This window comes from Stegodyphus dumicola, chromosome 1 (assembly GCF_044657685.1).
Source record: "Stegodyphus dumicola isolate Sdum_Otavi_A_Nest chromosome 1, ASM4465768v1".
NCBI lineage: Eukaryota > Metazoa > Arthropoda > Arachnida > Araneae > Eresidae > Stegodyphus > Stegodyphus dumicola.
The window spans coordinates 134,230,216-134,245,895 of NC_140768.1; the positions used below are offsets into that span (position 1 = coordinate 134,230,216).

The 15,680-nt window shown below is 34.3% G+C and overlaps 2 protein-coding genes across 6 annotated transcripts in view; one reads left to right on the forward strand and one right to left on the reverse strand.

Moving 5' to 3' along the window:
• LOC118204205 (REST corepressor 1-like) overlaps positions 1 to 5,757 on the forward strand; it is an 85,080-nt gene extending 79,323 nt beyond the window's left edge. Inside the window, exons 13-14 of the mRNA XM_085820935.1 lie at positions 634 to 812; positions 2,607 to 5,757. Of these exons, the coding sequence (XP_085677061.1) occupies positions 634 to 812; positions 2,607 to 2,718 (291 nt within the window). The 3' untranslated portion in view covers positions 2,719 to 5,757. The remainder of the gene's footprint in view (positions 1 to 633; positions 813 to 2,606) is intronic.
• The window catches only part of LOC118202130 (spectrin beta chain-like), a 291,298-nt gene continuing 278,670 nt past the window's right edge, over positions 3,053 to 15,680 (reverse strand). For all 5 annotated transcript variants that reach the window (XM_085820903.1, XM_085820914.1, XM_085820900.1 and 2 more), the window contains 2 exons: positions 5,807 to 5,849; positions 3,053 to 3,791 (listed from right to left, as the gene is read on the reverse strand). In XM_085820903.1, the coding sequence (XP_085677029.1) occupies positions 3,639 to 3,791; positions 5,807 to 5,849 (196 nt within the window). In that variant the 3' untranslated portion in view covers positions 3,053 to 3,638. The remainder of the gene's footprint in view (positions 3,792 to 5,806; positions 5,850 to 15,680) is intronic.

The window sequence follows — 15,680 nt, forward strand, 5'->3', positions numbered from 1 at the left end:
CAAGGTTCATATATCTAGTACATATCTCCAGCTATCTTTAGACCAGGGGTTTCCAACCTTTTTGGCCCTAAGAGCACATTCTAGAATATTTAAGGCACCATTTACTTTTTCAAAATGAATTTATAGTTGGATAGATTACATAAAAAAGATCGGTCGCATTTCTCTTTCTGATGGTATCTGGACACAATTTCTATTTCATAAAAAATGATAAAACTTTCACGCAGAATTTTACTGAAAACTAAATATACATATATTATAAAAATATTTGTATTGTGATCGCACAGCGGCGGGCACCTTGGTGCTCACGGGCATAGGATCGGGAACCCGTGCTTTAGACGATAACCTTCTTATTTCTTCCACTCTGTTAGCAAAGAAGACCTTTCCTTTTTATCCAGTGAAGAACATCCATAGAGTCTGACCAAAAAATTTTTGATAAGTTTTCCATGTGCTCAATTGCTAAGCCTAATTTTGCTAAAAAAATTTGGCAAAAATACATTTTTATTCAAATTTACTCAATTTTTCCAAATGTTTTTTGAATCATTGTTTGAAATGGTATGAAGAAAAAGTATTGCCATTTAATTATGTAAAATTATAATTTTTTCCTTGATTTAACTGTTTTGATTTTTCTTACAGATGGAAGCCGAAAATAATACTTCAGTCGGAAACAACAGTCATCCAAACTCTCCTGGGTGCCCACCTCCTCAAGCTGCACCACCATTACTTCACCCTCCTCAGAGCCCTTCCAGTACACCTGTAACAAATAACCACCAGAGACTGTGTCCACCATCTCTGCAACAAGCAAATTCAGCTAGGTACTTACTAAGTGCTGTATGCAGTATGGAGTAGATTGAATAATTGACATCATTCATAATTAAAGCTTTATTAATAGAAGCTGTGAAAAAGATATTAGTTTAAATGTCATTTGTGTATAAATTTTTAAAATTCAGAAATGCTTAAAATTTATCTAAAGATGTATTCTCAATTTTGATACCAATATGTCTATTGGAATAATTTCACTTTTGAATTTATTGGAAGAAAATTAATACACAAAAGCATAAGTGCAGGATTAAATTTTAATATAGCTGTGTTGAAAAACTGTAATTTTTAGATTAGAGGCCAAAATTTGTATTTGCTCTTTGTATATCTATACACACATCTGATAAAATAGTATTCTGGTTCATTTATTAGAATAAATGACCTTGGTTATGTGAAGTTGTTCATTGTTTATATCTTTATGATTTCTTCCAATTGGTTTTAGTTCTGTAAAAAAATAATTACAAAAAATGTAATTACTTCCATTACTTTTTCAGTGAAAAAATAAATAAAAAATATTATTTTATGGCATGAAATTATTGAATGTTTTCGCAACTTCTGTATTAAATTGCTGTACTTGTTTCATACTAAACATGCCAAAATTTTTCCTTAATTAAATTTATTTTATTTGCATAAAAGAATAACTTTTTTAATTATTACTTACTGAAGTTATGTTTTAGAAATTTAGAGCCATTATTAATAAGTTAACTAAATGAATTTTATTAGTTGCATATTATGTGACTTAACAGAAAATGAGTATCTGTAAGATTTAAAATAGTAGATGAAATTTTAAAATTTACCCTTTCCCCACAATAAATAAATAAATAAAATTTTGGTTTAGGTGTGGATTAAAAAAGAATCTATTTGGTAGAATGAATACATTCCAGTTTTTAATGTATAAAAAGTCATTGGAATGTATTTTATATAAAATGTCAGAAGTATGCTGAAATTTGGTGCTCTTTTATGAAGTTTAACTGCTGAGTTATGTTATTGTCATTAACAAATATATTTTGCAGCATATTGAATACAGTAAAAAAGAAAACTGTATTATATGAAATTTAAAAATATTACACTAACAGTTTGCAATTAAGTGGCAAAATATTTCTAGTTTGTGGGTTAAAAAAAGTCCTAAAAATTAATGTGTATATTAAATAGTGTAGGATTAACAAACTTACCTGCTTGGAAGATATGAAATTATTAATTTAAAATGAACTGTATAGTAGAATATATAGTAGATGAATAAGTAGTTGACATAGACAAATTTTCAGTTTGAACGTGTTTTTCAAGTGAACAAACAGCAGTGGCATGAAATTGATGGATTAAAAATTAATAATAAAATAATAAAATTTCACATTCAGTTGGCACATTATGAGTACATTAGTGTCCGAGTGCAAGACATCTTGAAGCATAATCTAAGTAACCTCCATAGCTGGTATATACTACTCTGCACTAGGAAATGTGTATCACTATCAAAATCAGGTAATTATAATATTTTATTTCAAATCTCCTGAAGTTGGTTTGAGATAGGGTGGCTGCAGACATGTCGAAAGGAGATACTTTGGCCTGATTGTTGTAAGATATTTCTCTTCATTTCAATAGAATGTTTCAATCTTGTATTAATTAAGGTGAAAATGCTCATATACCTTGCACGTACCAATGGTAAATATAAACCATAAGAAAAATGCAAGGAATATATTAAGTTCAAATTTAACTTTATAGTGTTTAAAAAATGTACTGTTATACTTATTTTCTTTTAAAATGAAAAAATTAAAATAAATTTGTCCCCTCTCTAGGAACAATAGTGGGCGTATTTTATTGCAGCAACCACCTCCACTTATTTGTCCTGCTAATGCTTTTGTAAATGGAACACCCAAACAAGCCTCAACTGGTCATGAGAATGTTTAAACTTTGGGCTTCTACAGATACAAGACTTGCATACCAATTTGAACATTGGTACATTCTTGACTGATAACATCACATCACACATTTCTAATGACTTTTCCTTATTTATTATGCAAATTCTAATTTTATTTAGTTTGATTTTCCTTGAAAATTAAATATTGTTTGCACACACCTGTTTGTTTTTGAAGTAGAAATATATTGGAAATCAGTGTGTGAGATGAGAGAACTGAATAATGCAGTAAGTAGTACCTTGTATATAGGTTTTTGTATTATATGGTACTTCTTGACATATGCAACTAAACTCTTGTTTGTAGTAAAAAAGCAAATGAATAAAGTCTTTATAAATAAATTATGAACTTTATTGAGATGCAAAAAAGAATAAGAAAAGCATGTATGAAATATTTACTATATAGAAAGTTTCAGGCTTTTCAGTCTGAAAATGGAAGATGCAAGCATATAAAATATCAAACATGTTAGAAATGAGATCGTAAATAAATGCTAATGTTAAATTGACTATTGGAAATTCTGAAGTTGCTTGGATAGTTCAGAAACAAAGAATCCCCCATATTTTTTACATTTGAACACAAAAATATTTTTGAATAAATTTTATATTTTTGGTAATGAAACTTCTAGAGAAGATTTATTTCCATGCAACTTAGAGATACTTATAAACTAGATGTAACTTCCAAAGAAACGAACCAATTGCAAGAATTTTGTTGAATATTGAATAGAAGAAAAAACCATTTGCATTTATAAATATATTTTCTTGTATTTAAATTAATCATTTCATGTTCACAAATGAATAATGCTTGATTTTAAATAAGGTGAAATATTTATAAACTATGAATAGATCAAACTATTCCCTATCATTAAATTTCTTGGTCTTGTCACAACTTCTTTCACAGTACTCTTTGAAATAGAGCTCATTTCTTTTTGAGAGCAAAGAGACTGCGCCGCTTCTGTTCATCTTTTCTTTCTTCTGCTCCCCTTAAAGGCAATGTTTGAGAGTGCCCAGGCCCCACAGTATCTTCTACAGATGCAAGCTGAAGTTGTGTCATCCACTGATTCATTTCTTCCTGTAATATCATTTATAATATATTGTTAATACTTATTTTGATATTCTCATAAAATAAGGGAACAGGAATAAATATAGAATGGAATTATAATTTGCAAAATTAAATACTTTCTATTCATTCTAAGAATTTTTTAGTATAAATTAATGCATTTGAAAATAATATAGCTGAAGTTCTTGTCTATAAGTTTAAATTAATCATACTACTAGTTCAGTGAAAAGTTGTATACTTAATTTTAGAATGAAAATGTAATTTATTAAAACTATGTCATAATGTTGTAAATTAATTTAGGGTTTTTAAGCTGACGTGTACAATTAGAATATGCATTTACTGTTAGGTTAATCAAATAATCTTGAAGATCTGTGATCTTTCAAAGCAAATGCTTTTAGTTTCAAATAGTAGTTAACACTTTTCTTTTATAAGTTTAGCAGTTTTACCAAAAGTACTATTTTTTTTTTTTTTTTTTTTTATACACTGTAAGTGATAAAAGGTAACTATGAATTATGCCAAAGCAAAGCATCTTTGCTAAAGTGTGGTAATTATGTAAAACTTGAAGAACAATACTTAAAATATATCAGTAATGTCACAGAATTAGTACAATATTAGTTTTTCATATAAATTTTACTCTAAATGTTTTTAGAAATGAGTATCTGCATTAATAATTATTGAAGTATTGCAGTGATCTTCAAACTTTGCCAACTTCCGGAACCTTTAAAACGAGCTTTTTTCAGAGAACCCTATCCTATATATATATATTTTTAATGGCAGGCCTTTAGCTATTTTAGAGCCTCTACTATCTCCCGGATTCGAACTCGGGCCCTTTGGTACAGCAGTTAGTCATAAACCATTTTTCCATCTGGGACGCATCTTTAGAAAATATATATTAAAATAATAGTTAAAGTAGATCAATATATTATAGGTATTTTATGTAAAGAGAATTAAAGAAAAGTATTATATTTTTATTAAAATTTTAATAAAATTAATATATTTTATTCATTAATAGCATTAACTCATGCTCCAGGTATCACCTACATTATGGTCCAATTCATTATGTCACTTACATTATGCTATATTAATGTTTAATGACTGGGGTATGTTTGTTACATAAACTGTCAAAGTCTTGCTCTGTTGATGTTGTGACCAATCACTCTTCATTTTCTGTATATTGTTTTTAATTAAGAAAGGTTTTTCACTTAAATACATTGTTCCAAATGACATTAAAATGTTTATAGCTATGTGAGAAACTTCTACCTTTCTGCATGAATCTGCAATAAAAAATTTTGGAAGTGCCCTTTCTTAAATTTAGATTTTAATGTTGAATCTGTTGATATGTCAATAAGTTGTACTCTATCCTTCACTGGCAAGCCTTCTGATTTATTGTAGTACGTGAACGAATTTTTTATCCAGTTATTACTTTGTTTTCTCTTCTGGGAAATATTCCCTTATACTTGATATATGAAATTATACGAGGATCTCTACTTTAAAATTCATAGAGAACCTAAATTTAGCTATTTCTGATGCAGTTTACGGCTGTATATTTTTAATGGCAATAAAAGGTTTATTTCTGTGCAAATATATGTATTTCTAATTATTGAATACTTTGAGTATAAAATAAGTGAACAGGGTTTTATACTTTTGTTTTTTGCTGCTGTTGTTATGCAAATGATTCTGTATAAAAATATTTGCAGAATTTTTCATATTTATATACCATTTAAAAACTTGTAATTTTTTTTATAAATGTTAATTATTTAGACTTGAGTGTAACATTTAAAACTGTTTTTCACAATTTTTTTTTAATAATTTATTTATTATGTTTTATTTCTGTTTGAAATATTTCCAGCAAGCATATTTTATTTGCATGTGTGAACAGAAGTTTATATTGTAAATTACTAAAGCCATATGTCATTGGCTGATACTGGCTCAATATTGTATATATTTTCTTCATGAAAAATAAAAACTATAAATTTCATTATTCTGCAGTTTATGTAATTTCAGTAATTTATGTTTAAGAGACTTACATCATCTTTTGCCTGGAATAAGTATTCTGCTCCACCAATTAGCCTATAGGAAAAAGAAAAAAAAAATAGCAATATATATATATGGAAAATGAAATCCCAAACACCAAGGAGAAGTTATGCTAGATAAATGAAATCTGGAAAATATGTTCGCAGATCTAAAGAATGATGTCTATTCAAATTTTGTGCAAGACAAATAAGTGTATTGCTAATAATGCCACTCATGCAAATTATTTTTGCTTTAAAACTTAGTGTGCTTTATTTATCTTGCAGATTGGTTGATGTGAGAGAGATTTGAGTTGAGCATGCCTTTAAGGAAATGAAGAAGACAGCATCTGCAGCTTACTGAGTTTGAATAAGGCCGTGTGATAGGGAAGGTGGATTTTCCTTTTGCAATACTGCAGGAAGACTTGGTAGGGCACTGTGCATGTGTGTTTGTAGGGTGACGGGAAAGTACTGTGTCTAGAAGGCTGCTGCCCAGCCACATGCATGCTACGACTCAAAGGGAAAACTGCTGTATTTGCAAAATGTCTGTGGCACATTGTACTATATTTGCAGCAGACATTTGAGCTTTTATTGGCATCAGAGTGACACAATGAACTGTAACAAATTCATTATTTGAGGAACAACTGTGAGCCATATGCCCTGTAACAGCCATACTGCTGCCATCTGCAACTTGGGTTGTGTCAACTAGAGGTCATTGGAGGTTGGAGTAGAAATCTGTTGTATTCTCAGATGGCAGCTGCTTCTGTCTTGGTGTTAGTGATGGCTGTATGTTGATTAGAATGAGGTCAGGTGAGTAGTTGGAACCAGGCTGTCCATGCCATAAACACATTGGATCTACACCTGGAGCTATGATCTAGGCAGCAGTTTTTTACAACAGCAGGAGAACTCTCATTATCATCTCGCACACCTTTACAACTGGACTGGTCAGACTAGTGATTGTGCCAGTCGTGCTGCCATTCTTGACAAGTATTCCAATGGGCATTTTTTCAAAAGGATAATAATGCTCATCTTCATATCACTGTCCTCAGCGTGCTCTACAGAGATCAATGCTGTTACCTTGGCCTGCGAGAGCTCCCAATCTTACTCTCATCAAACATTTATGGGACATGCCTGGTGGAGGGACACATCTCATCCACAATCAGCATGGACTATTGCTGATTTGACTGAACAAGTGCAACACACAAGGAACTAAATCTTTCAAAATGACATAGATACATTTTTTAAATCTAAAGGTGGGCATTTGCCTATTTAGTACTGGCTATCATTGCCTTCTATGTAGGGATGGACAGTTATAACCATGCCATCTACGGGATTTGAACCTGGCCCTATGGTACTGCAGTAGCCATCTGGGCAGCTCAAAACGACAAATGGCACGATACATCCATGTTTGTATGCCTGCGTTCAACACCATCGCAACTACAGGAGTTATTAATGAACCACCACTTCACATTTAAAATTACTCTTTTCAATCTGTGACCTTAAAATATTAATCAAATTATGTTACATAGACAAATGCTTTGCATACTTTTCATTTCTCTAAACTGATTTCTTGATTTTCCATCAAAGTGTGTATGAAGCACGCAATGTAAATTAACAATTTTTGGAAGCATAGTCAAGTTGAGTGGCTGAAAATCACTGTGGATACGGATAACCAGTATGCAAATATTGTAGTTACAGACAATCATGTCTAACTGTCTAAACTCCCAGGTGCACAGATGGTTCTGTGCAGTATCAGGATGAATTCCTACACCACACTGTAGGACACTATGCTGCAGCAGTTGGTCCTGATTTTCTTTGTATGGGTAATAATGCTGTACCCATCGAGCTAACATCATTAACAAGTACCTGAAGAGAGAGGCATTTCTCATATACGGTAATTACTGTATTTCTTCAACTCCTCTAAAAATCTTTTGAGATACCTTTGGTTTGCTATCTCCGCAGGTTTACCTCCTCCAGCTGGTCTCAGATCTTGTTCCACTTGTATGTCGCAATTATCGTGCAAGAAAACACGATGTGTTCTGGCTCTCTGATGTAATGTCGATGGAAGCTCCAAACTAATGAGCACTGTCTGGGCGTAGAGCCAAAGGTAGGCAAGAGGGTGTGACCATTGTCACATATGAAGCAGCAGTTCTGTTACATTTTATTTGATCGGTCTACGAAGCCTGCAGGTTGGTGTGCACTGTCACGTGATGAGGAGAAGTCATCTGATAAGCTCTTGCATACTTCTTGAATTGCTAAAGCAAAATACAAGAAAGTTCAAACTAAGGGAAAGTTAAGCTATGTACAGTATTTACATTATTTAAAAATTTTGTGAAGTTTCAGAAAAGTCCATTAGCAACTACAGTATCCATATCAGGTGGGAAAGTTCTGGTTCAGCATATGAGCTGCAAAGGGTTGAAGGTAGTGGTCTTCGTTAAGTAACTCATGATGAAACATACCAAAATAGTTCAGAGTTTCATAGTTCATGGATTTAGAGAACAGCTCGTTAGCCTTTCTCATGAATCTGTCTATGTAACCAATTTTAAAGTCAGTGAAGTTGATCATTTCTCACATAAAAGGCCACATCTGTCATTATTCTGAGAAAGCTGGACTGTACAATGTGTAGCTTACGTATATCATTGTTGCAGTCACCCAGGCAGGAGAAGCATATGTTAGAATGGGTCGGATGGTAGACGTATAAATCAATTTCTTCTTAGCCAGATCTAATCTCAATTGTCTGCCAATGACTGGGTTTAGGTAGCTCATGACACAGAGTGCCTTTTTTCTAACATAAATAATACGATCACTCCATGTGAGATGCTCGTGCAGTAGAACTCCAAGATATTTTGCCTGTTTCACAATAGGTACTGGCTCTCTGGAGAAGGATAGGTTGTTTTTCATAGCAGCATTTCATTTTTTCCTTCTGATAATCAGGAGCTGAGATTTTTGTGGATTAATGGCTTATCTTCCAGCAGCAGCATCAATCTTTGATGAAAGGAATCCGTTCTTACAGTTTACAAATTTGCATGATTAATGTTAGCTGGTTTGACCGCTAAAGCTGTGTCATCAGCGTAACACGCTAGCATAAATGCACTGTTTGGAGTCTTGAGGAAGTCTGCCACGTAATATAAATACAAAATTGGCCCAACTGTTGGACCTTGCGGGACTCTGGCGGAAATGGGAAATTCATCTGAAGTGGCTTTTCCAATGTAACATGAAAAGTTTGATCTGATAGAAAGGAGTGCAGGAGCAGAATAAGTTCTCGGTCGAATTGCAGGTCAATCAGTTTACAGATGAGCCCCTCGTGCCAGACGCGGTCAAAAGCTTTGGCCACAGCAAGCATGAAAAGCACAACATTAAGCTTTGAGTGAAGTGCAGCCCTGGTAAATTCTGCGATTTTTATGAGCTTCTTGGCTTTCGATAGCTGCTGGTGGAATCCAAATTGTTCAGACGGGAAGTATGTGAAAATATTTCTGCATTTAATGCAGGATCACTCTTTCGAAGATTTTTCCTAGACCCGGCAAAAGGTTGATAGGATGATAACCCTCAGTCTTACTGTGATCTTTGCCAGGTTTTGGAATCATGATTATTTTTGCTTGTTTCCAATCCTTAGGAAAATATGAAATGAAGAGGCAAGCATTGATGATGGAGGAAAATTTGCTGATTGTGCTCATTGGAAAATTTTTGATAGCTGAGTTGGAGATTCCATCTTTACCAAGAGCTTTTCTAATTATGAGACATTTGACTAATTCTTTAATTTCTTTAGGCGATGTCAGAGTTGGGATGTAACAGGCAGTAGGAGTATTCAGCCAATCGCAGACCTTGAAGAGTGTGCTTGATTCTGATTGGCTATCAACAGGAGTTGGGAGAGAACTGCTCTTGTAGAAATTATGCAAAAACTTTACATTTTCCCTCGTTAGTGATGAAAATTTGATCATTACTGTAGATATCTCTATTGCAGGAATATTTCTGTTTGAATTTTTTAATTGTGCTCCAAAAAGATCCATCAGTGACACATAAACTTTCCATGTGCTGTTCCCAGATATACTGCTTATCACTTTTGATTAGCTTCTTAATTTCCTTGTTAAGCTTGTTGATGCTTTGTTTAATGGCAGGGTCCCATGTCAGGATATATTTCTTACGAAGCCAGTTTCTTTCTCGAATCGCTTTCCTGATGCGCACAGGGAGTCTGAGAATTTTTTCAGAAGCCAATACAACTTCTGAGGCTTCCTCAAAGACTTTCTTTATTGAAGTAGTAAAAGTTTTAACTGCATAGTCAATATCATTTTTAGTTTTTAAACATCCAATTTCCGGAGGATTATCCGAGAGTAAGTTTTGGAAAAGTGTCCAATCAGTGACAGTTTTAAGCTCACGTTTGGAGACTCTGAGTGCTGCAATTACCGGTATGTGATCAGAGCTTAGTTCGTGTTTTACTTCCATCGCTATTGGAATGGAAGATGTAATTAATATATCCAAGATATCCGAATAAGTGGGGGTTGCCTGGACAGTAATTGTATTCCCCTGGTACATGGAGAGCCATGTGGTTATTCAGCACAAAGTTGTGGAGAGTATTTCCGTTAACATTGCTTTTTCTGCACAGCCAGTCTCTGCGTTTGGCATTAAAGTCACCAGCAGTGATGACGGGGGTGTCCTCTGCTAGAAGTTTAGGCGAGAGCTTGCTTTTAGACGCATTGTATACAGCCCGAAAGTAGACGTTGTTGAAGGAACGGTGAGTGACACAAGTAGTGTGATACTTCTTTAACAATTTGAATCAAATTCTAATGATGGAACACAGCAATAACAATAACTTTTACTTAATACTATAAAAAATGGCAATATACAAACAAGAGAAGAAAAAGTATATAAACTTATTTAAAAAAAATAATTACCGTATTTGACGGCATATAAGACGCACCCTTATTCAGATGGCCACACACAAGGAAAAAAGTTTCAATAGCGTGGTTTCTTTTAGTTCTCCCGTTTCGTAAAAGCCAAACAAACAATTATTGAATGCAATTACCTTCACGTATAAGACGCAGGTAACTTTTTTTAGACCAAATTTAGGAAAAAAAGTGCGTCTTTTATGCCGTCAAATACGGTACATGCTTCATGCAAGAAAATGCATGCGGCTCTCGAGCCTGCGTTTCAATATTGCCAGTAACCTGTACATTATTTATTATTCATCTATTTCAAATGCACGAGAGATTAATAATGATATTAAAGCTGTTACAACCTCTTTCCCAAGAGAGAGACTTTTTCCGAAAGGAAAAGTTCTGTAAAATTCGAAAGGTTATGAGCTCGGCCTTCTCAATTATTTTAAGAGGAGGTAATTTCTCCCATAAGTTCCAAACTTTAAACCAAAATTTTAAATTTTCAACAAATACTTTTACACCACACTTAAATAGAAAGAAAATGGTCAGTATTGAAATTAGTCTTCCTATTTTTTTCTTGACAGCACCTAGATCTCTTCCATGTTGGACCAGTTCCTCGGCTATAATTCACAGCAAAGCCTTTCCTCATTTTATCTGTGCCTTTCGGATAATATTCAATTGTCATTTGCTTTTGACAACTGTTTTCTTTGTCTGTTATTCGCCTTCGATGTTAAATCGAAAGCCGAAAGATGATGATAACGTTGCATTGCAAAATGATTCTCAATATTAATTTCTTTATCGTTTTTCAAATTTTCATGAACATCTTTGAATTTACATGTGATCGATTTATAAGTAGATGTGATAGTTTGCTGCACATTTAATTCGTTTCCTGCACTTTTAGGAATCATATGTACGTCATTACTTTCAACCTTTTTTGAGCCAATGTGTAATACTTTCAGGAGAGCTTCATCTTCCACATTTAATTCTGGTGATTTAACTTCTTCCTCAAAGACATCTCTGGATGCTTTATTTTCTTTCTTCATCAGTTCCAAGATCTTCTCTTCAGCTATTTCTCTTTTCCTTTGAGCTCTAGTAGAGACAGCATTAACCTGGTGAGGACAACTCTCAGGCTTCTTTCTTTATTTATTCAACAGTGCAAAAGTTCGATTGCCTAACAAATACCTTCCTTTGTCGAGTTCATTTCTAATAATGGCAGGCTTAGTTATTACTTGCCCAAGATTGCAGTTTAGTTCGATCTCAGCCAGTGGTAAACAGGTTGGATTCAAATCTAATGGTTGTTGCACCCACACATTTTCACCAGTCAGCATTTCCGGCATGATGTATTTGTGACAAACTATATCAATACTACCACCTGAATCCCTTAATATAGGAATTTTATGACCATTTACGTAACCCACACTAGTATAAGGTAATAGAAATTTATCCTCTGGTTTTGCACTAATTTTGTTAAGATTAGCAGGAGATTCAGTACTATTCTTAAGTTTGGACATTGGGGTCTTAAATGTTGATAGGATCCACACTGATAACATTGTGGCGTGGTCCGTGTTTCATATTTATCATGTGGACATGGAGTTCTAGGTCTATGGAACCAGCTTTGCGAATTAAATCCTGATGACATTCCCCCCCCCCCAGTTTTATTTTTAGTATCTGAACTCACTTTACTTAGTGCATTGTATCTTTCTTTCTGCCGATCCACTGCAGACCTTTTTTGAAAGTTTTCGCTAACGTTTTCACAGGCATCAAGTTTTTCAGCTAATGTTTTAGATGAAATCATCTCTACCCACTTATCAAGAAAACGATCTTGAATTTCAAGAGGAACTCGGTGTTTAAGCTGGTCAAGCAACATCAAATCTAGCAAATGATCAAAAGTCTCAACGCCTAGACCAGTTACCCATTCTTTGCAATAATTTTCTATTTCATAGTTGAAATCCATCCATGTGGATTCGGCACTCTTTTGATGTTTCATAAATTTCTGCCTAAACCTTTCCGAGCTTAGTTTAAACCATCTTAACAATAAATTCTTCTTTTGTTCATAGTCTTTAGATTTATGGGAGGGATCTGTAGCTATTGAATGTGTTACTTCGTAAGGAAGTAGTCCTAGTAAATGAGACACAAATTCTTTATCAAGTTGAGCCTATTCTGCTTGCCTTTCAAACCATAGCAAATATAGTCTGATATCTCCTTTCTTGTCATCGAATTTCTGCATAAGGTGACGCAGCTCCGTTTTCGGCCGGACCTGTCCGACAGTGTGGGACTTGGTCTCTGCTTCAAGTCTTAATCTCTCTAATTCATACTGTTCTTTCCTTCTCCACTCTTCTGCTTCTTCCTGTCTCCTACGATCTTCTCTTTCTTCCCTCTCTTTCCGTTCTTCTATTATTGTGTCTAAGACTCCTTTGAAGAATACTTCATCATAATCTCGGCTTTCAACAATTTTCTGTTTCAAATCAACTATTTTCAAATCTGCAGTCACATGAACTCCCAGTTCAGCCGCAAGATTCTGCAAATCTTCCTTACGAGCTCTTCCTAAGTAAGACATTGTTTCTGTGTTTAAAATTAATGAACACTGTGTTCTTTATACTTCATCAAAATAGCTCAATTAATTTAGGCAACTAAAATAAATATTAAAAATAATATCCAATACGGTAATAAAATAAGACAATTCAATATTAACAGAAAGTAATAATCTGGTATCACTAATTTTAGAAATAGATAGTTCAGTGATGAACTAATAACATAAGGCAATTCAATATTAACAAGAAGTAATAATCCGGTATCACTAATATTACACTCAGTGATGAACTAACAAAATAAAAATATGCACGATTATTCAATCTCAGCCGGTCCTTCCAAAATAATTAAGACTGTGATACTTCTTTACAATTTTTAAGCAAACTCCAATGATGGAACACAGCAATAACTTTTATTTAACACTTAAAAAAAAAAAAAAAAAAAAAGAGAGAGAGAGAGGTGACATACAAAAAAAGAGAAGAAAAAGTTATAAATTTATTTAAAAAAAAAAAATTACATGCTTCATGCGAGAAAATGCATTTCTCGAGCCTGCGTTTCAATATTGCCAGTAAACTGTACATTATTTATTATTCATCTATTTCAAATGCACAAGAGATTAATAACGATATTAAAGATTTTACAGTAATAACAATTTTCAGTCCTTGTTCCTGTTTAACATTAATTAAACAGAATTGGTAGCAGCTCTCAACATAGACGAGTACTCCTCCGCTGCGGTGCGTGATTTGGTCGCATCTGTAAGACACATAGTTTGGGATTGCCAGTCTCTGTCCAGTGGAAGCATGTGTCTCGGTAATTATTCCTATGTCTATATCATAATCTATAAAAAACTTTTGCAGCTCTTGAACATGATGATATGGAACGCTTGTGCAAACCACAAGTTATCCATATCATGATGCGGATCGAGGCACATTTAATTGTGAGCTGGTCCATTATTTTCTGTACGGAGCGAGTCTTTACCTGAATCATTTTTCCTAATTGAGTTGATGCTAAGAATTCCCGATTCTTGGATTATCGAGAGCAGATCAGTAAGGCCTTTTAAAACTTGTTTGGCCTCAATAATTTTTTCAAAAGGAAGTCCTTCTGATACAGCGCTTGCATAAGATTTGTTTGTCACAAATCTATCTATGTATGTCCTGGTTTTTGGAGTGTCCTTTAGTTTTGGGAACTTCTCACACCCATAGAAGTTGGCTGTGTGTGCTTTTTGACAATTTGTACAGGTTGGAGGAGAAGTGCAGTTCTTTTCACACTGTGACGTTTCATGTTTTTGTCCGCATCGGACACATCTCGGTTCATGGTTACAGGTCGTCTGGGTGTGGTGGAACCCCCGACATCTGCAGGGGTCCCACATGTCCTTTGCAGGGCTCAACTTTATTCTCATCTGAAGGAGATATTCCACTCGATTAAGTTCTTTAGATTTCTCAGTCCTTGGAAGGGTTACAAGGAAGAGCAGGAGCTTAGTTATGTCACCATTTCTCCTTCTTGTGAGCTCATGTACAGATTCTACTTTGAATCCAAATTCAATTAGCTCGTTCTGTATATCTTCTGTTTTCATGTAGTTAGGTAAGCTTCAAATAACCATTTTTATCTTTTTTCCTTTTGGGGAACGGGAATGAGTTAAAGCAAACTCCTTTATCTCTGAATACTTTTGCCATTTCTTTGTAAACGATGGGGTTTGGCACTAGTATTTTAATACCATCTCTAATCATTTCAGCTTTGTATTTATTCTCACTGAAATTGTGTGATTTGAGTATTTTCATCAAGTCATACCAGGTGTATCGGTTTCTTCAACTATGATCGGAATTTTCTTTGAGAATTTTCCTGCATATAGTGTCTGCGGTGGAGGCAGTTATCCATCATCCAACGCTTTCTGTGCAGGTTTCTGATCAGCCTCGCAGATTGGTTGTTGAGAGGCAGTGTCAATCATCACAGACGAATCGCATGGTTTTTCTTCCTGAGGGGGTGGGATTCAGAGTTTTCTCTTTCTGAGGGACAGGATTCACAGATTTTTCTTTACTTTTTGGGTTTATAGCCGGGGTACGGCGTTTCCCGTGCGTTCGTTTAGTTTTCTAGGCAGAGTTCTTAATTTCTGTGTTATTTCTATCGTCTGAACTGTCCATGTCCAGTGGAGTTCCTTCTTCAGCGAAGGAAAATATGTTAGCGACTGGAATATTGAATTCAATGGTGCGACTGAGCTGCTAGTCCGCATCTCATCCACTATCATAGATTCCACAGCCAAGTTGGTCATAGATTGTTCAGGTTCTCGTTAGTCCCTGGCAGGTATATTTTCCTTATTATTAGTGTTTTCAGATCTTTGGAGAGTCATTTTGTGGAGTGTGCCTGTGAAACCACGAAGTACTCATAGTTCCATACTCTCCATATCAGTGAGTGGCTTGTCATCAGGTCTCACTTCGTACTCAGTGATTAGCACTCCGAGAAAGTCTAAGAGCTTTTCCATCACTGTTCAATCGGTA